Source organism: Anomaloglossus baeobatrachus, chromosome 4 (genome assembly GCF_048569485.1).
Source record: "Anomaloglossus baeobatrachus isolate aAnoBae1 chromosome 4, aAnoBae1.hap1, whole genome shotgun sequence".
Classification (NCBI taxonomy): Eukaryota; Metazoa; Chordata; class Amphibia; order Anura; family Aromobatidae; genus Anomaloglossus; species Anomaloglossus baeobatrachus.
This window is the reverse complement of record NC_134356.1, coordinates 121,598,555-121,623,962: the sequence shown is the minus strand read 5'-3', so window position 1 is coordinate 121,623,962 and position 25,408 is coordinate 121,598,555. Positions and strand designations below refer to the sequence as shown.

Sequence of the window (25,408 nt, the reverse complement as noted above, 5' to 3'; positions counted from 1 at the left end):
CACAGACCAGGAGCTCTCTTCAGTGGTGGCTTCGGCCCCTCTCTCTGTCACAGGGACGCTCCTTCCTGACTCCGTCCTGGGTGATTCTCACCACAGATGCCAGCCTCTCCGGTTGGGGAGCAGTTTTTCTCCATCACCGAGCACAGGGCACTTGGACTCCGTCCGAATCAGCCCTCCCGATCAATGTGCTGGAGATCAGAGCTGTGTTTCTAGCTCTCCTAGCCTTGCACCACCTGTTGGCGGGCAGGCACATTCGAGTCCAGTCGGACAACGCGACAACGGTTGCCTACATCAATCACCAGGGCGGAACTCGCAGCCGCCTGGCGATGTTGGAGGTTCAACGAATCCTCCAGTGGACAGAGGACTCCAAGTCCACCATATCAGCAGTCCACATCCCAGGCGTAGAAAACTGGGAGGCCGATTATCTCAGCCGTCAAACCGTAGACAGCGGCGAGTGGGCCCTACACCCGGCAGTCTTCAGGTCAATCTGCCGCAAGTGGGGTACTCCGGAAGTGGATCTAATGGCATCCCGGCACAACAACAAGGTTCCGGTTTACGTGGCTCGCTCCCACGATCCTCAGGCCTTCGCAGCGGATGCGCTGGTTCAGGATTGGTCCCAGTTCCGTCTGGCTTACGTGTTTCCCCCGCTAGCTCTCTTGCCCAGGGTTCTGCGCAAGATCAGAATGGAGGGCCGTCGGGTCATAATCATTGCTCCGGACTGGCCCAGGCGAGCTTGGTACCCAGACCTGCTCCGCCTGTCTGTAGAGGTGCCGTGGCATCTCCCAGACCGCCCAGACCTTCTCTCTCAAGGTCCGTTTTTCCGCCAGAATTCTGCGGCTCTCAGATTGACGGCGTGGCTCTTGAGTCCTGGATCCTGACGGCTTCAGGTATTCCCTCTGAGGTCATCTCCACTATGACTCAGGCTCGGAAGTCTTCTTCGGCCAAGATTTATCACAGGACTTGGAGGATCTTCCTGTCCTGGTGTCGCTCTTCCGACCATGCTCCTTGGCCGTTTTCCTTGCCGACCATCCTGTCTTTTCTACAGTCTGGTCTACAGCTAGGACTGTCACTCAATTCCCTCAAAGGACAGGTGTCGGCTCTGTCTGTATTATTCCAGCGGCGTATCGCCCGACTGGCTCAGGTGCGCACCTTCATGCAGGGCGCAGCTCACATCATTCCTCCTTACCGGCGGCCTTTGGATCCCTGGGACCTTAATCTGGTCCTCACGGCCTTACAGAAACCCCCCTCTGAGCCTCTTAGGGAGGTTCCCTTGTTTAGACTTTCACAGAAAGTTGTTTTTCTAGTAGCCATAACTTCTCTCAGGAGAGTTTCTGATTTGGCTGCGCTCTCTTCGGAATCCCCCTTTTTGGTGTTTCACCAAGACAAGGTGGTTCTTCGTCCGACTCCGGACTTTCTCCCTAAGGTGGTGTCTTCTTTCCACCTTAACCAGGACATTTCATTGCCCTCTCTTTGTCCGGTCCCTGTGCATCGCTTTGAGAAGGCGTTGCACACCTTGGATTTGGTGCGGGCGCTCCGAATCTATGTGTCACGCACCGCCGTTTTTCGGCGGTGCACCTCACTTTTTGTGCTAACCACGGGTCAGCGCAAGGGTCTCTCTGCTTCTAAACCGACCCTAGCTCGTTGGATTAGGTCGGCTATTGCCGATGCCTACCAGTGTTCTCAGGTGCCTCCCCCGCCGGGGATTAAGGCGCACTCGACCAGAGCTGTCGGTGCCTCCTGGGCTTTCAGGCACCAGGCTACGGCTCAGCAGGTTTGTCAGGCTGCCACTTGGTCCAGTCTGCACACTTTTTCGAAGCACTACCAAGTGCATGCTCATGTTTCGGCAGATGCGAGCTTGGGCAGACGCATCCTTCAGGCGGCTGTCGCCCATTTGTGAAGTTAGGTTTTGCCTACTTCTCAGTTTGGTTTATTTCCCACCCATGGACTGCTTTGGAACGTCCCATGGTCTGGGTCTCCCATGGAAGGAACGATGAAGAAAAAGAGAATTTTGTTTACTTACCGTAAATTCTTTTTCTTATAGTTCCGACATGGGCGACCCAGCACCCTCCCTGTTGGCAGTATTTGTTCCGTGTGTTTTCACGGGCTGTTGTTGTAGACAAAGTTCCGGTTTTTCCGAGTTTTACTCTATCTCTACTTATGGGTGGATGTCCTCCTTCAGCTTTTGCACTGAACTGGTTAGATTGTCATCCAGGGGGTGTATATAGCCCGGAGGGAGGAGCTACACGTTTTGAGTGTAGTACTTTGTGTGTCCTCCGGAGGCAGTAGCTATACACCCATGGTCTGGGTCTCCCATGTCGGAACTATAAGAAAAAGAATTTACGGTAAGTAAACAAAATTCTCTTTTTTAGACTACCCAATTAAAACTAAATCTAAATGGGAGGAGGAAGTTGGGTTGATAACGGAGGAGGTGTGGGAGAGTATCCTGGAGTATGTACCTAAACTCTCTATGAGCGAACCGGCCAGACTATCTCACCAAAACGTGATTCACCGGGTATATAGGTCTCCCTTACTGATGTTTAAAATGGGGTTGAAAAGGAATTCGGAGTGTCCAAGGTGTCAGGGATCTGACGCAGGTATTTTTCATATGATGTGGTCTTGTCCGAGACTGGTCTCCTTTTGGACTAAGGTTATCCACAAGATAGGAAGAACATATGGGTGTGTTCTTCCCAGGGAACCATTGCTATGCATATTGGGATATGTTGAGGAGCTTGGGGTGGAAAAATACTATGAAAATTGCCATTGCTAGGCTGCTATATGTGGCAAGAAAGCTAATCGCCAGGTCCTGGATTAAAAAAGACCAATACCTCACATGTGACTGTACAGTACTGTTTGGCCACACAGTACAGCTCGGGAGGGAAGGAGCACCATTTGATAATTGGAGTATAGATTTTCCTACAATAGTTTAATTTGTGTACTCCATTTGAAGAGCCCTTAAGTGCCAGAACAGCATAAGCCTCGCCAAGTAACCAAATTTTATAAATTGCACCCCTCTGGGAGTTGATCTTTGGGTGTAGTGATGATTTAATCCCTGGAAAACACCCATGGAGTCAAATGTAATGAATGTTACTGAATTTAAAACTGCAAATAAGCCCTTGTCGTGACCAGTACAGTGTAGTGACCATACATAGTGCCCAGCTCGTGCTTCTGGAAACCTACATCTGTAAATTAAGCAGGCTCTCCTCCCTACAATAATGCCAAACATGTGGATGTTAATTGTGGTTTAGGCACATTATGGGATGTGAGAGGGGGCATTTCGGTTTGGGAGCGCAGATTTTGCTGATTTTCATTTTTTGGGGGTAGCCAAATTGCTTTTCCAGGGTTTTTGTGCTACCAGTAACATTTAAGCACCCTATGTTTCCCTTAACAGATGATGGACCTGAGTGGTGACTTGTGTTTTTGTGGGTTAAGTTGAATACTATTTGGTGGCAACTTTGGTACAGATCATTTTGGATCAGTTTACATTTATCCTGTGCTTTATGCTGAGCATTTACATGGGGGTTTCCATCTACATCTCCAAAATACTTGATTCAGGTGATACCCCGATGGACCCATTCACTATGATGAGGCATTAGTGGTTCTCGGGATCAATTTGGCCTCTGTTCAGCAGTGTCCAGCTTTTCAAAGGTCCACAAAACTGTTGATGACTAGACTTTTGTGCACATCTAAAAAAAATAGACACTGCCAGAAAACAGGCTATATGGGAGTGCAAAGTGACTCCCTCTGCCTCATTGCAGTGAATTTACACGTAGTCCCCGGTGTAAGCATTCAATGTAGAGTGCAGGATAAATGTGAGCCCCACCATACTGCGATCTTCAGAAGTCAGAATGAACACATCAACAGCAGTTGAAGAATTGACTTTATTTTTTTACGCCAATTCACAGTGCTGTAGAAGTGATTAGTCGGCTGTTAGCAAAATGAGAAATTGCTGATACTTTTAACCCTTCTAACTTCCTAACAAAAAAATGTTTAAAAAAAATTAGTGGTGATGTAAAGCAGATACATGGTAAATGTTTGTTTTGTGTGTGATTATAACAATCTGGTTTAAGGGCATAAAATGTGAAAATTGCAAAAAAAAGTTACATTTTCCATATTTTCATAAATCTAATTGTATCAACTAAAATTTACCATTACATGAAGTACGTGTCATGTTAAAACATTCAAAGAATCTCTGGGATATGTTGAACCGTTCCATAGTTATTGCATCATAAACTGATGCTGGTCAGAATAGTAACATTTGGCCTGGTCAGGAAGGTTAGAGCAGGCTTGGGGTGAATTTGATGTACTGTGTATCATTGTGTGCTCTGACCATTTAACATTTACAGGAACTGAACTAACTTTCAATTACAACCTGGAATGTCTTGGAAATGGGAAGACTGTGTGTAAATGTGGTGCTCCGAATTGCAGTGGTTTCCTTGGCGTTAGGCCTAAGGTATGTAACGTAAAATGAAAACCTAATCTATTACGCACTTTTTTTCTATAGCTGGGATCCGTCCAGACATTTGTGTTTTAAGTTACAGAGGTTGTTTCAACTTTCTTTTTAATCTTTTACATTGTGTTGGTTTTGTTTTTTTCTTGTGGTGGGGGGTTTCATTTGGTTGTCGTTTAGTCATAGGTACTATATACACTGTGTACAGAATTAGGCAAGTTGTGTTTATAGAGGCTTTTTTTTATTATTGATAAAAAACTATGTTCTCATTCAACCCAAAAGACTCAAATATCAAAGCTTAATATTTTTGGAAGTTGGAGTGAGGTTGTTTTGGGTTTTTTTTTAGATTTGGCTATCTTAGGAGGATATCTGTTTGTGCAGGTAACTATTACTGTGCAGAATTATTGAGCAACTTAATAAAAACCAAATATATTCCCATCTCACTTGTTTATTTTCACCAGGTAAACCAATATAACTGCACAAAATTTAGAAATGAACATTTCTGAAATGCAAAAACAAAACCCCAAAAAATTAGTGACCAATATAGCCACCTTTCTTTGACTCTCAACAGCCTACCATCCATAGATTTGTCAGTGGCTTGATCTGTTTACAATCAACATTGCGTGCAACAGCCACCAAAGCCTCCCAGACACTATTCTGAGAGGTGTACTGTTTTCCCTCCTGTAGATCTTACATTTTATGAGGGACCACAGGTTCTCTATGGGATTCAGATCAGTCCTGCATGAAAATCATGTTTTTTTTTTTGAACGATACCGACTTCTTCCTGTACGACTGCTTGAAGAAGTTGACTTCCAGAAACTGGCAGTAGGTCTGGGAGTTGAGCTTCACTCCATCCTCAACCCGAAAAGGTCCGAGAAGTTCACCTTTGATACCAGCCAATACCAGTACCCCACCTCCACCTTGCTGGCATCTGAGTCTGCGTGCAGCTCTCTGCCCTTTACTGATCCAGCCTCTGGCCCATCCATCTGGCCCATGAAGAGTCACACTCATTTCATCAGTCCATAAAATCTTTGAAAAATCAGTCTTAGGATATTTCTTGGCCCAGTCTTGACGTTTTATCTTATGTGTCTTGTTCAAAGGTGGTAGTTTTTCAGCCTTCCTTACCTTGGCCATGTCCCCGAGTATGGCACACCTTGTGCTTTTTGATACTCCAGTAACGTTGCAGCTCTGAAATATGGCCAAATTGGTGGCCAATGACATCTTGGCAGCTTCACACTTGATTTTCCTCAATTCATGGGCAGTTATTTTGCGCCTTTTTTGCCCAACACGCTTCTTGCGACCCTGTTGGCTATTTGCCATGAAACGCTTGATTGTTCGGTGATCACGCTCCAAAACGTTTGGCAATTTCAAGACTGCTGCATCCCTCTGCAAGACATCTCACAATTTTGGACTTTTCAGAGCCTGTCAAATCTCTCTTCTGACCCATTTTGCCAAAGGAAAGGAAGTTGCCTAATTTAGCACACCTTTTATATAGGATGTCATTACACCACACCCCTCCTCATTACAGAGATGCACATCACCTGATTTACTTAATTGGTAGTTGGCTGTCAAGCCTATACAGCTTGGAGTAGAACATGTATAAAAAGTATCATGTGATCAAAATACTCATTTGCCTAATAATTCTGCACACAGTGTATTATGATAAATTCATTATCATTACCTCCTGTATTGGCGTGTGTTGTACGTAATATTCTATGAAGACCTGCCCTACTCCAGTATACAGAAACGATGGACTCCAGTCCTTTGATTGCCAAGATGACTTATTGCTTGAGTTGTTGAAGGAACAAAAGTGGTCCTCTCCTTTCTCTAAACACTTTGATGCTGCCACAAGCAGTGACAACGACATCTAAACCTCGGTTCATCCATGTGCATTGTTTTATGGTGGTTGTCAGGTCTAAAATGACAAGTGAATCCTCACATCGCATGCAATGTGTACTGTGCTATGAGGATGTTCCTGTGTCAGAGCCAAGAACAGCAGTCACATGGCTGCAAGTATGTGATATGTAAACTGCAGGCCAGAATTCGCCTAGATGGGCGCATTCAGTGGAAGTGTGGTGAGCGAGGCGCGTCTATCTAGTTTGGTTCTGGCCAGTGCGTGCGATTTGAGGATTTACAGGTCTACAGACATAGTGACTACAGACTTGTTGTTTTACATGAGACAACCCCTTAATTGTTTCCCAGAATAAATGCGTAACATTAATCACCAGAGAGGAGGCTCCCTTAAAATATAAATCTTTGTTTCGTCAGATTAAAAGGTGATGTTCAGAAGCAGTAGGCCGACATGTTTCAGGGGAGCACATCCATAATCATGACAAGCCTACTGCTGCTGACCAGAACACCTATATAGTGTACTTCTAATATGCCCAAATAGTCTTACATTTTTATAGTGCCCGCTTTCTGGTGCTGGAGGTTTGCTTTTTCGAAGATTTCCCCTCTGCCCCAGCACTCCCCTCTACAACTGAATTCATGTCCAGTATGTATCCGTAGCAGAGGGCCCCAATGACTAATCATGTTGTCCGTCTGTTATGTACCAATTTCAAACCGTAAAAGTTCAGCATTGTGCACTTATTTAGCAAGTTTTCAGAGCAGAAATAAAAATGAACTTGGTCTGACCCCATATCTGTTAATGAGACCTTTCTGCTTCATTTGTGGAATTTTTTTCATTTTTGGACCTGAATTTAGTTAATTTGTTTCTAAAATGAAATTAAAGAACGCAGCTGTGAACTTTGTGTATGGAGTTACACTGAAGTGATCAGAGCAGCAAACTGTATGAAACAGGACCTGCCATGTCCTGTACATGCGAATCACATGTTGAGAACGTGGTAATCTGTGTCATAGTGTTAAACAGTCTGAATCCCATCAATTATGTTGTCATTTATGTTTGCTATCAAAAATTTAAATGACGACAATTTTATTATTTTTTTTTCTCCAATTTCACACCCAGAACCAGCCGACTACTACTGAGGATAAGGCCAGGAGAAAGTATGTGAAGCGCAAGAAAACCGAGATGGTTAAAGAACATGAAGACGAGTGTTTCAGTTGTGGAGATGGAGGACAGCTTGTATCGTGCAAAAAGCCAGGCTGCCCAAAAGTATACCATGCAGACTGCTTAAGTTTAACTCGTCGACCTGCAGGTAAATAGACATTGTTTTGTAAAATGTCAGGGTGATCGTTCATGTTTTCTTCTGTCCACTAGATGGTGTATCTCTAATGACGTGAACCGATCTGTCTCATTCAGAGTGATAGAATCCCTATCTCCACTTAAAATGCTCGGCCAAGTTTGGGATAAAAGTGTGCAGCTGCTCTATGTGAAATCAAACGTTTGTATTGTCAGTGTGTGCACTGCACGCTATCAGGATTCTACAGTACCAGCAACTTCTATACGTGTGTTCACGTACCAACTAGACGTGCTGTAGCTCGCTCCATTCACTTGTATTGAGCAAGGCTTCACATATTTAATTAAAATTGCATACTTGCAGTTACGTGAGCGGCCATTCTCTATGCTCGCACAGGCGAATCCTGACCGTATGCAATATGACTGCAGATTTTTATCCCAAACCTGTTCAACTCCTGTAATGAGCACCACACCGCCATTATGGCCATGTATTTACTTTATAGTGCTAAATACTGCTGAGATGTTCTCTTTAAAAAGAGGGACAATTTTTTTTTGTAGATATGGGGAAAAAATAATCACTGACATGCGAGAGGTGTTATTTTAACACCTCTCGCATGTCAGTGATTTTTCTTCGGCGCTCCATTGGGAGACCCAGACGATTGGGTGTATAGTACTGCCTCCGGAGGCCACACAAAGCATTACACTAAAAAAGTGTAAGGCCCCTCCCCTTCTGGCTATACACCCCCAGTGGGATCACTGGCTCACCAGTTTTCTGCTTTGTGCGAAGGAGGTCAGACATCCACGCATAGCTCCACTGTTTTTAGTCAGCAGCAGCTGCTGACTATGTCAGATGGAAGAAAAGAGGGCCCATACTAGGGCCCCCAGCATGCTCCCTTCTCACCCCACTTTTGTCGGGTGTTTGTTAAGGTTGAGGTACCCATTGCGGGTACGGAGGCTGGAGCCCACATGCTGTTTTCCTTCCCCATCCCCCCTCAGGGCTCTGGGCGAAGTGGGATCTTACAGGTCTCCAGGCACTGAGACCGGGCTCCATCCACAGACCCAGAGAACCTGCTGGATATGGAGCTGAGTATCGTCAGGGACAGGCCCTGCTACATTAAGGTACTCTGTGTCCCCGGGCAAGCGCGCACACACACACCAGCATTGCTGGGAGTGTTAGTGCGCCGGGGCAACAGCGCGGAGCGCTCGTGCTATTATTCACTACAGCTTTGCTGAGTGACTTTATGTATTGGGAACTGCCGCGCCGGCCGCTGCTGGGTGTTTTTTTTACATTGTGGCGCGGCTGGGACTTGTGGTGCGCCGGGGACTTCCGCGCTGGCCGTGCACATGGACGGCCGCGCTTATTACTCGAGTCCCCGGCTTTGCGGCCTAGTTTTCGTTTCGTTCCCGCCTCCAGCCCTGCCAGTCAGGGGTGAGGCGGGACGCTGTACAGACAGTCAGCGCCGAGGGCTGGAGTCTGCTTTGCATTCTCCAGCCCCCTTCACTGGACACAGTGGGACGCCAGTTTCCCGCTCTTGTCTGGGGCACGCCCACGGCCCGCCCCTCGTCACACGAGCTGGAGAAGGACGCCGGCAGCCATTCCTGCACGCAGTCCGAGCTGGGGAACGGAGACATGCTCTGGGCAACCACTCACAGGGCTCTGGCGACCACACACCCGCGTTATAGGCGGGCGGTAAGCAGCACCTGAAGTGCTGACCCCACTAAATACCGAAGTGTCCATTTGTAGTTTATGCTTGTATGCTATACACTGCACTGTACGGTCGCTATCTTTGGCTATATGCCCATCTTAGATGGCGAGATAACAGCAGCAAAAAAGCAAGGGTGCTAAGGCACAGTTTTTCTAGGCTGCTTGTATTGCATGCGCTGAAGTGTTCATTTGTACTTATGCTTGTATGCTATACATTGCACTGTACGGTCGCTACTCTTGGCTATATTCTCCTAGAGGGCTGGACAACAGCAGCAAAAGAGCAAGGGTGCCAAGGCACAGGTTTTCTATGCTGCTTGTATTGCATGTGCTGAAGTGTTCATTTGTACTTATGCTTGTATGCTATACATTGCACTGTACGGTCGCTACTCTTGGCTATATTCTCCTAGAGTGCTGGACAGCAGAAGCAAAAAAGCATGGGCGCCAAGGCACAGGCTTTATAGGCTGCTTGTATTGCATGTGCTGAAGTGTTCATTTGTACTTATGCTTGTATGCTATACATTGCACTGAATGTATTCTCCTAGATGGCTGGACAACAGCAGCAAAAAAGCAAGGGTGCCAAGGCACAGGCTTTCTATGCTGCTTGTATTGCATGTGCTGACGTGTTTAGGCTTGTATGCTATACATTGCATAGATGGCTAGAATACAGCAGCAAAAAAGCAACACAGGCTTTCTATGCTGCTTTTCCTGCATGTGATACTGTTCCACCGGCAGGTTCCACTGACCCCCATTGTGTGCAATGCACCCCTGTAGCACTTGGTCAGCCGGGGTCTCTGCTAGAGGTGGCCAAAGGAACCACCTGTGAACCCTGTCCAGGGACAGGGACGGAGTTGCAGTTTCGGCTGATAGATTGTCATGGGATAGAGACTTTGCAGTCCAGACAAGGCCATGGGCAATCTTGATTAATGCTCCCTGGCCACCCTCATTTGGAACATAATCAGTGCTCCGGGGGGGGTCCCAGGCATTCCAGGGTGAAGGCTCTGACACGGACGACAGTCCCAGACAGCCTAAGCTAGCTCGCTGGGTGCGGCACTCGGCTTCATCACTGGTCAAGGTCCCAGCGGGAGGACTCTCTGTATGATGAGGCAGACGTAGCTGATCAGGGCTTTGGTCCTGACATCGCTCTCAATCCGGATACACCGGATGGTGACGCCATAGTGAATGATCTTATAGCGTCCATCAATGGAATGTTGGATATTGCTCCCTCAGCTCCCCCAGGGGAGGAGTCAGCTTTACAGCAGGAGAAATCCTTTTTCAGTATCTCATGCGTATATTGAGTACTTTTCTGGCCACGCTGACTTCAGAGAAGCAGTTCAGAAACACCACGCTTACCAGATAAGCGTTTTCTCCAAACGTATTAAGGATACACGTTATCCCTTCCCTCTGACGTGGTAAAGCGCTGGACCCAGGGTCCAAAGGTGGATCCCCCAATCTCCAGGCTTGCGGCTAGATCCATAGTTGCAGTGGAGATGGGACGTCACTTAAAGATGCCATTGACAGACAGATGGACCTCTGGTTGAAATCTGTCTGTGAAGCTATCAGCGTGTCGGTTGCTCCGGCATTCGCAGCCGTATGGGCACTCTAAGCTTTTTCAGCTGGTCTTGCGCAGCTGGTCTTGAGCACATGTACATCTGTGCCGCAGGTGGTGTCCTTAACCTCGCAATGTCTGCATTGCGACTTACCCTAGTAATGCTGTCCTGGGGGGACAGTCGAGGTTTCGGTCCTTCCCAGGCTCGGGCAGGTCCCAATTGTCCTCGTCCAAAAGGGCTCAAAATGCTCAGAGGGGCTCAAATTCCGGCCGGGCTCAATCACGCCCAAGGAAGGCTGCAGGCGGAACCGCTACCAAGGCGGTCTCCTCATGACTTCAGCTCTCTCTCTCCGCATCCGCGGTTGGTGGCAGACTCTCCCGCTTGGCGACATTAGCTGCCGCAGGTCACAGACCGGTGGGTGAGAGACATTGTGTCTCACGTGTACAGGACATCCCCCCCCCCCCCCACCGAGCCGAGGCTCTTCTGCAGGCAGAAGGAGTGGTAATCCCTGTTCCTCTTCAGGAACAGGACACGGTTTTTTCCTCCAATCTGATTGGGGTGCCAAAAAAGGGTGGCTCTTTCCGTTCCGTTCTGGAACTAAAACTGCTCACCAAGCACGTGAAGGCCAGGCGGTTCCGGATGTAACCCTCCGCTCCGTCATTGCCTCAATGTCTCAAAGAGATTTCCTAGCATCAATAGATATCAGGATGCTTATCTCCACGTGCCGATTGCTCCAGAGCACTAGCGTTTGCTACGTTTCCTTATTGAAGACGAGCATCTTCAGTGCGTAGCCCTGCCCTTCGGTCTGGCGACGGCCCTACGGGTTTTCACCAAGTTCAGGGCAGCAGTGGGAGCAGTCCTGCACTCTCAGGGTCACTCTGTGATCCTTACTGGGACGATCCACTTGTCAAGGCACCCTCTCAAGAGGCATGCCAACACAGCCTGAACGGGGCGCTGGAGACTCTCCAGAGTTTCGGGTGGATCATCAACTTTTCAAGGTTACATCGGGCACCGACCCAATCGCTGACATATCTGGGCATGGAGTTTCACACTCCCTCAGCGATAGTGAAGCTTCCGCTGGACAAGCAGCGTTCCCTACAGACGGGGGTGCAGTCTCTCCTTCAAGGCCAGTCACACCCCTTAAGACGCCTCATGCAGAAGCAGTCACTGTCGCGCAGTTTCATCTGCGTCCACTTCAATGGGACATGCTTTGCCTATGGGTTGGGGAGTCGACGTCCCTAGACAGGAACGTTTCCCTTCTCAGACGGTCAAGGACTCTCTTCACAGGAGTCCATCCTTCGGATCAATGTTCTGGAAATCTGGGCAGTGTATCTTGCCCTGCAAGCCTTCCAGCAGTGGCTGGAAGGAAAACGGATCCGAATTCAGTCGGACAATTCCACAGCGGTGGCAGACATCGCCCACCAAGGAACACGCATCGCCAAGCCTACCAGGCAATCCGGCGGATTCTGACGTGGGTGGGGGACAGAGCATCCACCATATCCGCAGTTCACATCCCGGGCGTAGAAAATTGGGAAGCAGACTTCCTCAGTCGCCTGGGCATGGACGCAGAGGAATGGCCTCTGCACCCAGAATGGTGTCAGGAAATCTGTAGCAGCTGGGGGATGCCGGACGTCGACCTAATGGCGTCTCGGCACAACAACAAGGTCCCGATTTTCATGGCGCGGTCTCACGAGCAAAGAGCTCTGGCGGCGGGCGCCCTAGTTCATGATTGGTCGCAGTTCCAGCTACCCTATGTGTTTCCATCTCTGGCACTGTTGCCCAGAGTGCTACGCAAGCTCAGCTCCGCTTGCCACCGCGCCATCCTCGTCGTCCCAGACTGGCCGAGGAGGTCGTGGTTCCCGGATCTGTGGCTCTCACGGTCGGCCAACCGTGGGCACTCTCAGACCGGCCAGACTTACTGTCCCAGGGGCCGTTTTTTCCACTGAATTCTACGGCCCTGATCCTGACTGTATGGCCATCGAGTCCGAGATCCTGGCGTCTTCAGGATTATCTCAAGACGTCCTTGCCACCATGAGACGGGCTAGGAAGCCCCGACGTCTGCCAAGATCTACCACAAGACATGGAAGATATTCTTATCTTGGTGCTCTGCTTCGGGAGTGTCTCCCTGGCCATTTGCATTGTCTCCTTTTTCCTCCCTTCCTGCATCTGGATTGGGAAAAGGTTTGTCGCTCGGCTCCCTTAAAGGACAAGTCGCAGCGCTGTAGGTATTCTTTCAGAAGCGCCTAGTATGACTTCCTCAGGTACGCACGTTCCTGCAGGGGGGTTATCACATTGTCCCTCCGTACAGGAGGCCGTTAGAAAATTGCTCTCCAGGAGCCGCCCTTCGAGCCTCTGAGGGATGTTTTCACTTTCTCGTCTTTCACAGAAAGTGGCTTTTCTGGTAGCGGTCACGTCTCTTCGGAGAGTGTCCGAACTAGCAGCGCGGTCATCCAAAGCTCCCTTCCTGGTGTTCACCAAGATAAGGTAGTGCTGCGTCCGATCCCAGAGTTTCTCCCTAAGGTGGTATCCCCTTTTTATCACAATCAGGATATCTCCTTACCTTCCTTTTATCCATTTCATCGATATGTAATGGCTTGCATTGTTGGATCTGGTGTAGAACACCCAGAATCTACATTCCCGCACGGCGCCCCTGCGCCGCTCGGATGCACTCTTTGTCCTTGTCACTGGTCAGCGCAAGGGATCGCAGGCTGCAAAATCCACCCTGGCTCGATGGATCCAGGAACCAATTCTGGAAGCCTACCGTTCTGCGGGGCTTCCGGTTCCATCAGGGCTGAAGGCCCATTCTACCAGAGCCGTGGGTGCGTCCTGGGCATTACGACACCAGGCTACGGCTCAACAGGTGTGCCAGGTAGCTACCTGGTCGAGTCTGCACACTTTCACCAAACATTATCAGGTGCATACCTATGCTTCGGCGGACGCCAGCCTAGGTAGAAGAGTCCTGCAGGCGGCAGTTGCCTCCCCGTAGGGGAGGGCTGTCTTTGCAGCTCTAACATGAGGTATTTCTTTACCCACCCAGGGACAGCTTTTGGACGTCCCAATCGTCTGGGTCTCCCAATGGAGCGCCGAAGAAGAAGGGAATTTTGTTACTTACCGTAAATTCCTTTTCTTCTAGCTCCTATTGGGAGACCCAGCACCCGCCCTGTTGTCCTTCGGGATTTCTGGTTGTTTTTCGGGTACACATGTTGTTCATGTTGAATGGTTTTCAGTTCTCCGATGTTACTTCGGAGTGAATTTGTTTAAACCAGTTATTGGCTTTCCTCCTTCTTGCTTTTGCACTAAAACTGGTGAGCCAGTGATCCCACTGGGGGTGTATAGCCAGAAGGGGAGGGGCCTTACACTTTTTAGTGTAATGCTTTGTGTGGCCTCCGGAGGCAGTACTATACACCCAATCGTCTGGGTCTCCCAATAGGAGCTAGAAGAAAAGGAATTTACGGTAAGTAACAAAATTCCCTTCTTTCCCATAGCTACAAAAAAATTGTCCCCCTTTTTAAAGAGAACATCTTTAAAATAAATCATTGGAAAAAAAATGACGTGCGGTCACCTGTATTTTGATATTCAACTCAAATAAAGCAGACAACTGAAGGCTGCAGCCCCCAGCTATGGGCTTTATCTTGGCTTTGTATCAAAATACAAAGGACCCAACGTGGATATTGTCTGTGGTGTGTTGTGTGTTTTTGTTTTTTTGTTTTTTTTTTTTTGCTTTGTTTGCTTTTTTTTTATTTAAATGTTTGAAAAACTTTAACGTGGGGTACCCACAATTTTGATCTCCAGCCACGATACAGCAGATAGCTGGGGGATGGTATTTCCAGGCTGGGGGAAGGATCATGGTTGTCCTCCACAGCATAAAAATAGAAGCCATCAGCTGCTCCACAATTGGCACATCCATTAGATGGTCCAATCCTGGTGCTTACCCGGCTTAACTTTAACTGGTTAATCACAGCTGTATTTTGTTAAAAAATCACAGCTGCCACGAAGCTCTGTAATAGTAAGGGGTAGGGGTCTATGAGACCCCCCCCCCCCAATACTAATTGTGTAAGTAAAAAAAACTGTAAAAAGAAACAAAGAAAAATATTTAAAAACAAAAAGCTTTTCTCCAATTTATTAGCTTCCAAAACACCCCAGCAGTGCGGGGGTCACATTAGAAAAAAAAAAAAGTGACCGATCTGACGGAGCCACATCTATGAGAGCAGTTTACTGGATTAGGCTATGTGCTGGGGGCTGCAGCCTCCAGCTGTCTGCTTGATCTGCACTGGGTAAAATATAAAAATATGACAGTGTCTCTCTAAAAAATACATAAAGGACAAAACAGTGCCAGTGAGATGTTGGGAAGAGAGAGTTTCAGCGTGAAAAGGATAGCGATAGATATTCACAGAGTCGTCAAATTACTGATCTCATAGCCTTTGTTGACCCTTCCTGACGACGGAGGGTGTCCTAAGTTACAAGACACTCCCCGTTCCGGGTGGCTGTCCCTCCCTGTCCCTATCTCTAGCCAAGGGGTGTCCACCACCAACCCAGGTGACTAGTGCAAAACCATAAATATACACATAAACACAAATGCATTAAATTTGGTTCCTGACTCAATAAGATACTTCAGTCAGATCAAAATTGTAATTGTTAGGTGGAGCTGTAGGGGACCCGCTGCAGTAGCTGTCACCCCACGCTCTCCCGACGCGTTTCTCCCCCACCTAACGCAATACTGGGGGATCATCAGGGGTAAAAAAGTCACACATCACGGTAATGGTTATCAAAAGGGATACGAGATAGGTCCAAACCGAAAGCCTTTTCATAATACACCAGAGAGTCTTAGTTTTAATCACATAATGTGCTGGCAGATATTCCCATTCAGAAACTTGTCTCTTGTAACTCCGAAAAGAAGGTAAATGTATATGAAGGCAGATGCTTCCAAATATGGATGAATAGCCTATAGGATGCTAGGAGTTTAATATATCAAATAGAGCTCCTAATATATCACAGGAGTCTTCCTATCCTTGTGTTTAATAGGCTTATGGATCAAATCCTATCCATGTCTAGGTCACATTAGGGCAGCAGGAACATCTATACATGAAAAGAGTCCAATTTCTTTAGTTGATAGTGTTACACCGATATATACACTATTAGTGTGTCCAGTCCTGCAATTTCTTGGTCACTTAGGTTGGAGGTGCTGTATCAACACACAGCATCGAAATATATGCAGTCCTGCAAAGAAAAGCTCCTTTAGGCCCGTTTCACACGTCAGTGAAAAACAGACGTTTTTCACTGGCGTGTAAAACACGCACATGTCCCTGCGTATGCCGAAAATCACGGCACACGTGGGTTGTCTAAGTGCAATCCGGGCTCCGTTCTCCGTGGCCCGTGATTGCACTTAGAGATTCACTCACCTGCGCCCGCTCCCGCTGTCCATGGTGCTGATCGCTCCCGCGACGCAGCATCCGGCCGGCGGTGACCCCCGCAGCAGCTGCTTCCGGGTCGGCTGTGCCGCGCATAATGAATATGCGCGACAGTAATCAGCCGGCACAGAAGGAGCAGGGAGAACGGGCTGCAGAGGACATCGCTGGACGCCGGGTGAGTTAAAATGTTTTTTTATTTTAAAAGCACGTTTTTTTTCTGGCACGTGTTTCACGGACCACACCACTGCGTGGTCCGTGGAACATCAGTGATGCCAGAAAAAAATGGACATGTCTCCGTGCAGCAATCACGCACACGCGGGTACGCTGCACGGAGACACGTGCAGTGACAAATCACTGATGTGTGAGCAGACCCATTCATTATATTGGGTCTGCGTATGTCAGTGATTCTGGTACGTTTAAAAAAAAGCACAAACGTACCAGAATCACTGACGTGTGAAAGGGGCCTTACACAGTGTTCCAAAATGGTGACCAAGTGTTATGATGAACACTCCTTTCACCGATTGGTCCAAAGAAAAGCTCAACCTGCAAGTACACAAGTGTCCCGAGCGCCGAAGCACATCTACACCGCAGGGAGCCAGCGCTGTGTCCTGTCCTGTGCCCAGATGATGTGTTTTTTTTTTTTTTTTGTTTTTTTTTTTTTTTTTAGAGAGACACTGTCATATTTTTATATTTTTCTAAATAAAATTAAATATATTTTTAGAGGTATTGCTTTTTCTGTGGTCTTATGTTGATACCATACCTCGGTTCTATATCTATTTGTGGTTCTAGCTTGATCTGCGCTGGGTATTAAAATACAGGGGACCAGAAGTCAATTTTTTCCAATTTATTTATTTTTGCACTCCACTTTGGGGACCAAGACAACTATTGTCAGGGCAACCAGTCAGACGCTGCCACAGAGGGTGGGCGGGGGAAGCAGTGAATGTTCATAAGCTTTAATGAGTGGACCCGGAAGCAGTGCGACAGCCGGAGGGAAACTCTGTAAGTATAATTGTCCTGCTTTAATTCCACTTTTGCTGCCCCCTGCCCTTACTACCCCCGTTTTATAGCACTTAGGTCGGGGTCAGCTCTCCATAGACTTATATGCGGTTCAGGATCACCCGGGTCAAGGCTGATCCTGAACCAGACTTTTTTTTTTTTTTCACTGAACATTTGTGGGTTGACCCATCTCTAATCGTGATTCCTTTCAATCTACAGTCTGAGTGAGATACCCTTAACTTGTATAGTTTTTTTTTCCTCACATGCTCTGAGCTTTGTGTACAATCTTCAACCTCCCTCTACTGAGATCTCTAATACAGATAGGTATCAGAGCCAAGAGCACAGCAATGATGATTTTGTAGACCCTTTTATGAAGACATTTGAGAAAATAAATAAGATTTGTCTTTAACTGAGCATCTACAAATATATCCAGCACATGGGTCATCCAAAATAAGATTCTTTTATTGAAGTCCAATAAAAACTGGTAGCAATATATCCAGCACTGTGGTACAGAGCATAAATAAACATACTGCAACGCGTTTCTCACCTATTATGATCCTTAGTCACTGTTTTGGTAGTGTCTTAATATACATTCTTCTGTTCTCATTGTAGGCAAGTGGGAATGTCCATGGCATCAATGTGACGTCTGTAGCAAGGAGGCAGCTTCGTTCTGTGAAATGTGTCCTAGTTCATTCTGCAAGCTGCACCGTGAGGGCATGCTCTTCATTTCCAAGCTAGACGGCCGTCTATCCTGTACTGAACATGACCCATGTGGAACACACCCTTTAGAGCCAGGGGAAATTCGAGAAAGTGAATCGTCCTCTCCAGAAAATGTGTCTTCTGGGCTAGCTAAACCTAAAAAAGACACAGCGAACGAGAAATCTTCAAGTAATAAGCTGGATTCTGCACCTACAAAAGTGCTTGTGGCTCCCTCTGTGACTAATACCTCTGAATCTGAGAACGTGTTGCTGACTCTTGGGGAAAATTCCTTGCCTTCTGATGTTTTGGTAGGCTCCTCTGAGAAGACCTCTCTGCCAGCTGGGAAATTACTCTTGACCCCTGGTAACCAGAAACCATCAATGGGTGGTAAATTATTTCTTACATCATCTGCACAGAAACCGTTATCTACAGGGAAAGTACTCTTGGCATCTTTAGGAAAGAATTCATTATCTCCTGGTAAGGTTTTGTTAGCTTCTATAGGTAAAAAAAATCTACCTGCCGGGAAGGTACTATTGACTTCTGTTAGTAATAGCTCTAATTCTTCAGTCAGTAGAGTGTTGCTATCTCCTACAAGAAAACAGCCTGTATCTACTGGGAAGGTTGTATTAACAACTGCTGGAAAATACTCAAAAGAGTCTGGAAAGGTTGTTTTGACAACTGCTTCTGTAAAACGACAAACCACTGAAGGAAAACTTGCTGATGAAGACACAGAATTGAAAGAGAAACTTGATGCTGTTAATACTTGCCTGGATGAAATTGAAACTAACAATGCTGTTCATCCTGTAAAGAGACCTCTGCCTTGTTCAGAAGACAAACAGCAGTCGTCTTTACAGGAGCGATTGACTCAAGGCACTACTGAACAAAAGCTTGATAACTTACAAACCATAAGCATTCTCCAAGATGAGCATCTAGAAAGTCCTAAAAGTTTGCCCTCAGACCCAGTAGAGCAGTTGAAACGATCGATCAACCATACCTGTGCAGATGAGCCAACCAGCCCCAAACTAACTTGTTCTAAGGCAGCAGAAAAGGAGAAACCGATAATTCCATCACCTTTGGATGAGTCTGCAGATTCAGTACAGAACTTAGACCCTGTGATAGAAGACGACCAAACAAATGATGAGAAAACATCCAACAATTCACCAGGAGAATGTTCAGTTGTTGATATAGTAGAAAACACATCTCTTGGTGATCAGCAGGAGCAGTCTGTAGATGAAAACTTTGCTACTGATCGTCAGCCAAAAACTGTATCTAGCCCTTGTCCGGGACCTTCTCTGTGTATAGTACCAGACAAGGAATGAAACCTAGAATTAATGCAATGGACAGATGGAAATTGACGGTTGTGACTGACTGCGAAATCCACGCTATGGCTGTCATGTGTACACACAAACAAAACGGTTCCAGCGTAATATGTAGACATTCGACAAGCAGGCTGCTGTATTTAGTTATTGCTTTTTAATTGTTGGCTTCTTGCAGTTAGAGATTTCCCAATCATGTCACTGATGAACTGCTTGTCTTGTATTGCATCAATGGGTTTTATGTCTAGTCTTCAGGTCAATCGCTTTCCTTTGAAAGAGGCTGTGTTCTGTAAGAGCAATAAGGCACTTCTATCAGTGTGGCAAGTCTTCAAATAATGTTATGGGCCTTAATGGCAGGGATATGAAAGAGGTGCCTTATTACATTAAGTTGTATTTTTAACTGTTGATATCCAGAAACCTTTAAATGCCAATGGACCTCAGAAGGGTTGTTTGTGTGTGTTTTGTCTGGTCAAATTAAGATCTGTTACTGCATGTCTGAGGTTTCTTCCTATGACACAGAATACAGTGTGTGGCCACAAAACATCAAGAATTGTTACTCATGCCCAAATACAACGATCATTGTAGACTATTATGGCATGTGTTGTAGGATGTTGCTGCAGTATTAAATCATTAATGTGAATCCTTCTTTATAACCATGTAGATTACATCTTGTAGTGACTGAACGGCCTTATTTCTGATTTGATGGGAAGTCCAAGGAACATTATGGTAATAGTATAGCCCCCTATTCATAATGCTGCAAGAAGAGGTATATTCTTTAGTTGGTGCTACTGCAGTAATGTTTTTGGCTTAAAAGATCCCATCAGAATATTGGCAAAGAATAATGTAGTAATAATGGGGAAGATTAGGGCACAATATGAACAAGGTGAGGTTTGTTATCCAATTTTGTGTTTAAAGGGAATCTGTCAGTAGGATCAACCATGCCGTGCCATCTATGTGGGCATGCAGGTCATAGAAAGTTGAATACAATTATGTTTGAGAACTGATGTTTTATTCCAGAAAAATCCATATCTAGCTTCTATGCAAATGAGCTGTTGAAAGGGGGCTGACACTGACACTTTGTTCCCATCGCATACAGCTCTTTTCTGAGATCAGAACTAACACAATAGAGCAGAGCTGAACCTTGTCTAATTACAAACATTTGCAGTAGCACTTGCTCACTTGTAGTGCTGGCAGCTCTGCTGTAGAGCGGTGCCTAATTATAACGCACACAGTACAGCAGAGTTAAACCTTGTCTAATTACAAACACACCAAGCACATTTGCAGTTGTCTTTTCACACTGCTGTCGGCTCTGTTGTACTGGCCGTCCCCCACACACTGACTGCCTGTGAGATGGACGCTAAAGCACTGACAGGACTGCAGTTACAAATTACTTTGTAATGAGACTAACTTCACTTCTGCTGTACTGTAAGTTCTGATCTCACTGCAGAGATGTGTGATTGAGCGCAAAGTGTCAGTTATTACATGGCTCACACTGGTAACACCCTCTTTCCTATAAAATAACCTCTGGAGGCAGACTCTCAAGGAGATCGGTACATCTTAACAACTAATTTGCATGTGGATCAGATCAGAGAATTATTTCATTCATCTTTCTATGACCTGCATGCTTATGTAGATTGCTTAGTAGTGTTGATCTTACTGACAGATTCCCTTTAAATCACTATCTTCAGCCCATTATATTAATAATGGAATGAAATATGAATTGTAGTCACCATTTAGGTCTTTTTTTTTTTTTATTTGGGGTTTTTGAATTGAATACAGTCTGTGTATAGACCATATTTTATAAAGTGGAAACGAGCGGGAGGTTCTTAGCCATGTAGTAGAGATCATGTGAATTGTAGAGAAATACTAATCATGCAACCAAGATGGCAGATTTTAAGGCAGCTGGATTTCATTTTTAGTCACTGACCAAGGGTGGTCATTTAAGTCCCCTGCACACCACACTAAACCTCTGCACATTAAACTTACACCTGCCTCCATTGAATCTGAGCAATCTTACTGTGGGGATTTTGGTGCTATGGGCAGCTGTGCATAATGTTTTACTGTATGTTTTTTTTTTTTTTTTCTTAAATATGTATAACTTTAGTTGTAAACTTTGGTGTTGGTGTCTTGACCAGTGCCTCTATGAAATGAATATTCACTTTTACTTTTCTGTTTTCCTCCAGTCCTGTAAACATTTGTAAATTTTCTTTCAATGGTTTGGTTTAGTGTGCCGAATTTTTTTTATTTTTTTTTTTTTTTAAATAAACTAGACCATTATGATTTTAAACCATTGTAAATGAATGAATGTTGTAGAATTGTATTTTTTGTACTTTTTTTTTTTTTTTTTTTCCTCCTGTACCCTGCCCAGTCAGTGTCCCAGCAGAGAGCCAAGATATAAACTGTAACCAATGGGCACTATTGGCTGAAGTTCCATACCATCCTTCTACATGCTATTCACTTTTAGTGTGTGTAGTGGCTATTTAAGGATTATCACAATCTTTCTCCAAATCCCACGATACCTTCTGGGCAGACATGGCAGATTTATCACATCATATCAACTGAAAAGGAATGAGGCAGTCCTGTATTGAAATAAACACATTGAGGATGGAATGTAAACTTTCTGTGGGCTTCTATTCTTTAGACTACATGCGCACACTGCGGTTTTTGACGCTTTTTTTTGGTGCCGGTTTGTCAGAACTTTGTCACTTTTGACTTCCCAGCAAAGTCTATGTTTCAGATTTGCTGTGCGCACGTTGCAGTTTTTTTTATCTGCAGTTTTTGTCACAAACTTTTGACAAACTGCAGAATGTCAGCCTTTTTTTGCATTTTGTCCCTGCATTTCTCACTAGTGATGGGGGAGGACTTGCAAATTAATCTCCTGCCAACAGTGGGTTGGAGGGTGATTGATCCCTTGTATCTGGCCAGACTCCAACGCAAAGGTGTAGGAGCAAGTGCTTCATACTTTCCGAGTCTTCAGTGCAGCAGTATGCTCCCGCAGCTCTCATTCACTTCCTTGGCTGCTTATTGCCTTCATTAAATATGCACTGCTTTCCCCACCCACCATCGTCTGTGATTGGTTACAGTTAGACAGCACCCACACGCTGAGTGACAGCCAGTATGACACTTCCAATCACAGACACGGTTTGGGGGTCTATCGTACAGTAAAATATAAAAAAAATTGGTGTAGGGTCCCCTCGTATTATGATACCCAGCGCAGATAAAGCATACAGCTAGAGGCTGCAGCTCCCAGCCGTGTGCTCATCTTGGCTGTGTATCGAAATAGGAAGAACCGCATGAGGCTTTCTTTAGTAAAAAAAAATTTAAAATACTGTGTCCGGTCCCCCCCAATTTTGATGCCTAGCCAAGATAAAGCTAGACAACTGGGGGGCTGGTATTCTTAGGCTTGGAGACCCATGGTTATTGGGAGTCTCCCAGCCTAAAAATGGCAGCCTGCAGCCGCCCTGGATTCCCCCATCCATTAGATGCGACAGTCCCGGCACTTTACCCGGCTCTTCCTGATTGCCCAGATAAAGTGCCAGGACTATCACATCTAATGGATGTGACACAATCTTTTTATTCATACTCAACGCTATAGCCACGCAGACCTGGTCAGTAATTGGAAGTGCCAGACAGTCTGTCACACAGGCTGGGGGCGCTGTCTGACTGCAACCAATCACACATGCCAGTTTTTGGGGGAGCAGAGAATATGCATGAGCCTAATGAGTGGCCCTGGAAGAAAAATGAGCACTCGCAGGAGCAGTTACGCTGGAGACTCGAAGCATAGATCGCTCTTTATTTATTTTTTTTTATTTCCCGAGGGCCCGCCACTTTGGTGACTTTGAACCTGCGGTGGTCGTACTTTACAGTCCGGTCCGCCCATCACTATTTTTCACAAAAAAGCCATCAAAATCAATGTGACCACAAAACTGCAGCGTGCGCATGTAGCCTTATAACAACAAGAATAGCAGGTTGTTGCTTTATTTGGCCTCCAGCCAGTTGATAAAAGCAAATTGTCATACATCTAGAAATATTCCATTCCAGCTAATCGTAACATTGAATACTCCTCTCGATTTTGTTTTGACCTATTGTCACTGAAATGAAGGACTAGCTGCAGTTGTAGCCTGTGGAATAAGCCCTACTCAGATGGCAGGTTCCAGACTGCCTGCACTGGTGCTCCCCAGCTGGAATGGAGAGGACATTCAGAAGAAAGCCTTTAATCTTCCTGTGTTATCTGAACGAATGAATAGATAGGGGTGTAACAGTCCATCACAGAACTCGGCATGTATGACTTTTTAGTATTTTTTTGGTTTGGAACTGCATTTCATATCACTAATGGAAGGTGGTTGTGCACCTTCTATCAATATGTACTGTAATTCTTTGTATATAGAAGGAAACACGATACTGTAAAGTTTAAGTCTACTCAACTCCTGTCTATTGTCTGTTTTATTTTCTTGTTTAGGAACTTGGATGAACAGATTTTCTCATCTACACTAGGCTCCATGCCAAATAAATCAGAATATCTGTTTCTCAAAAAACAATAGTCTTTGCATTGATAATTTTCCTTTCATTTAGCAATTAGTGGAACCCAAGAAGGCTCCTTGCTTGTCGAGCTGCTGATGTTCAGTAATGGTTTCCATCTTCAATCTAAAACTCCAATACAAATATCAGATCCGTATTGCTGGTGTTTACAGCTGTCAAAATCCGTCCATGAGGGTTTTTTTAGATTGTGGAGTTAGTTCTGCTACATCAGTAACATCAATGTTTCTTTGTCGCTCCATTGGGAGACCCAGACAATTGGGTGTATAGCTTCTGCCTCCGGAGGCCACACAAAGTATTACACTTTAAAAAGTGTAACCCCTCCCCTCTGCCTATACACCCTCCCGTGCATCACGGACCCATCAGTTTTTTGCTTTGTGTTGAAGGAGGCACACATTCACGCAAGCTCCACATTTTAGTCAGCAGCAGCTGCTGACTTTATCGGATGGAAGAAAAGAGGGCCCCTAACAGGGCTCCCGGCATGCTCCCTTCTCACCCCACTATGGTCGGCGGTGCTGTTAAGGTTGAGGTACCCATTGCGGGTACAAAGGCTGGAGCCACATGCCGTTATCCTTCCCCATCCCTTAGTGGCTCTGGGAGAAGTGGGATCCTAACCGGTCACCATGCACTAGAACCGGGCTCCCTCCGCAGCCCCTGGGGGAATCTGACGGACAGGAGACCGGGTATCATCAGGGACAGGCCCTGCTTCTCAGAGGTACTCTGTGTCCCCTTGGGGACGGCGCATAGAGCGCCTGTGTAACAGACGCTGCAGCAGCTGCTGTGTGTTTTTGTGTTGCCGGGACTACCGCGCCGACCGCGCCTGTTTGCCGGCCGCGTTACTAAATTTAGTCCCCGGCTTCTGCGGCCTAGTACCGCATACTCCCGCCCCCGGGCCTGCCAGTCAGGGGTAAGGGCGGGACGCTAGACTGGACGTCAGCGGTGAGGGCTGGAGCATACTTAGGTATCCTCCTCCCCCCTCACTGAGCACTGTGGGGCACCAGATTCCCGCACTTTATGAGGCACGCCCACGGCTCCCTCCTCCTCTGAGAACGCTGGCAGCCATTGTTATCATCACTTCTGCCGGTGGAGAACTTCAGACCGAGCTCCACAGCTCTGGGAGGCCCAGGCAGGGAATCTGGTGGACACACAACCGCTGAGGGCGGTCGGTAAGCCGCCCCGGTTACCAGGTGCTGGCCCCCCTGGGTGCCGAAGTGTATATATATATCCATATATTGTATACATTTGCTCTGTTCGGCCGCATTATTTGCTTTTGGCTATATACCCTCACTGATTGCTCTAAGAGGAGACAACAGCATGTCGTCCGCAAAAAGCAAGGGTGCCAAGGCACAGGCTTATTTTGCAACCTGTACCTCTTGTGCGGCTATGTTACCTGCAGGTTCCACCTACCCTCATTGTGTGCAATGCTCGGCCCCTGTGACACTCACTCAGCCGGAGCCTCAGGCACTGGTGGGACCCTCGGCCCAGGTAGAACCACCGGCTGCCACTGTCCAGGTGGCAGGGACAGAGTTTGCAGTGTTGGCTGAGAAACTTTCTGAGTCACTTTCACAATCCATGGCTCAGTCTATGGACAGATGGTCTGCTAAGATACTAGAAGCTT

General features: G+C 46.4%; 1 protein-coding gene across 1 annotated transcript in view; it reads left to right on the top strand.

Annotated features, from left to right (window-relative positions):
* NSD1 (nuclear receptor binding SET domain protein 1) overlaps window positions 1-23,760 on the top strand; it is a 284,356-nt gene extending 260,596 nt beyond the window's left edge. Inside the window, 3 exon segments of the mRNA XM_075344528.1 lie at window positions 4,344-4,450; window positions 7,413-7,602; window positions 17,852-23,760. Coding sequence (XP_075200643.1) covers window positions 4,344-4,450; window positions 7,413-7,602; window positions 17,852-19,257 — 1,703 coding nt within the window. The 3' untranslated portion in view covers window positions 19,258-23,760.
* The last annotated feature ends 1,648 nt before the right edge of the window (window positions 23,761-25,408 follow it).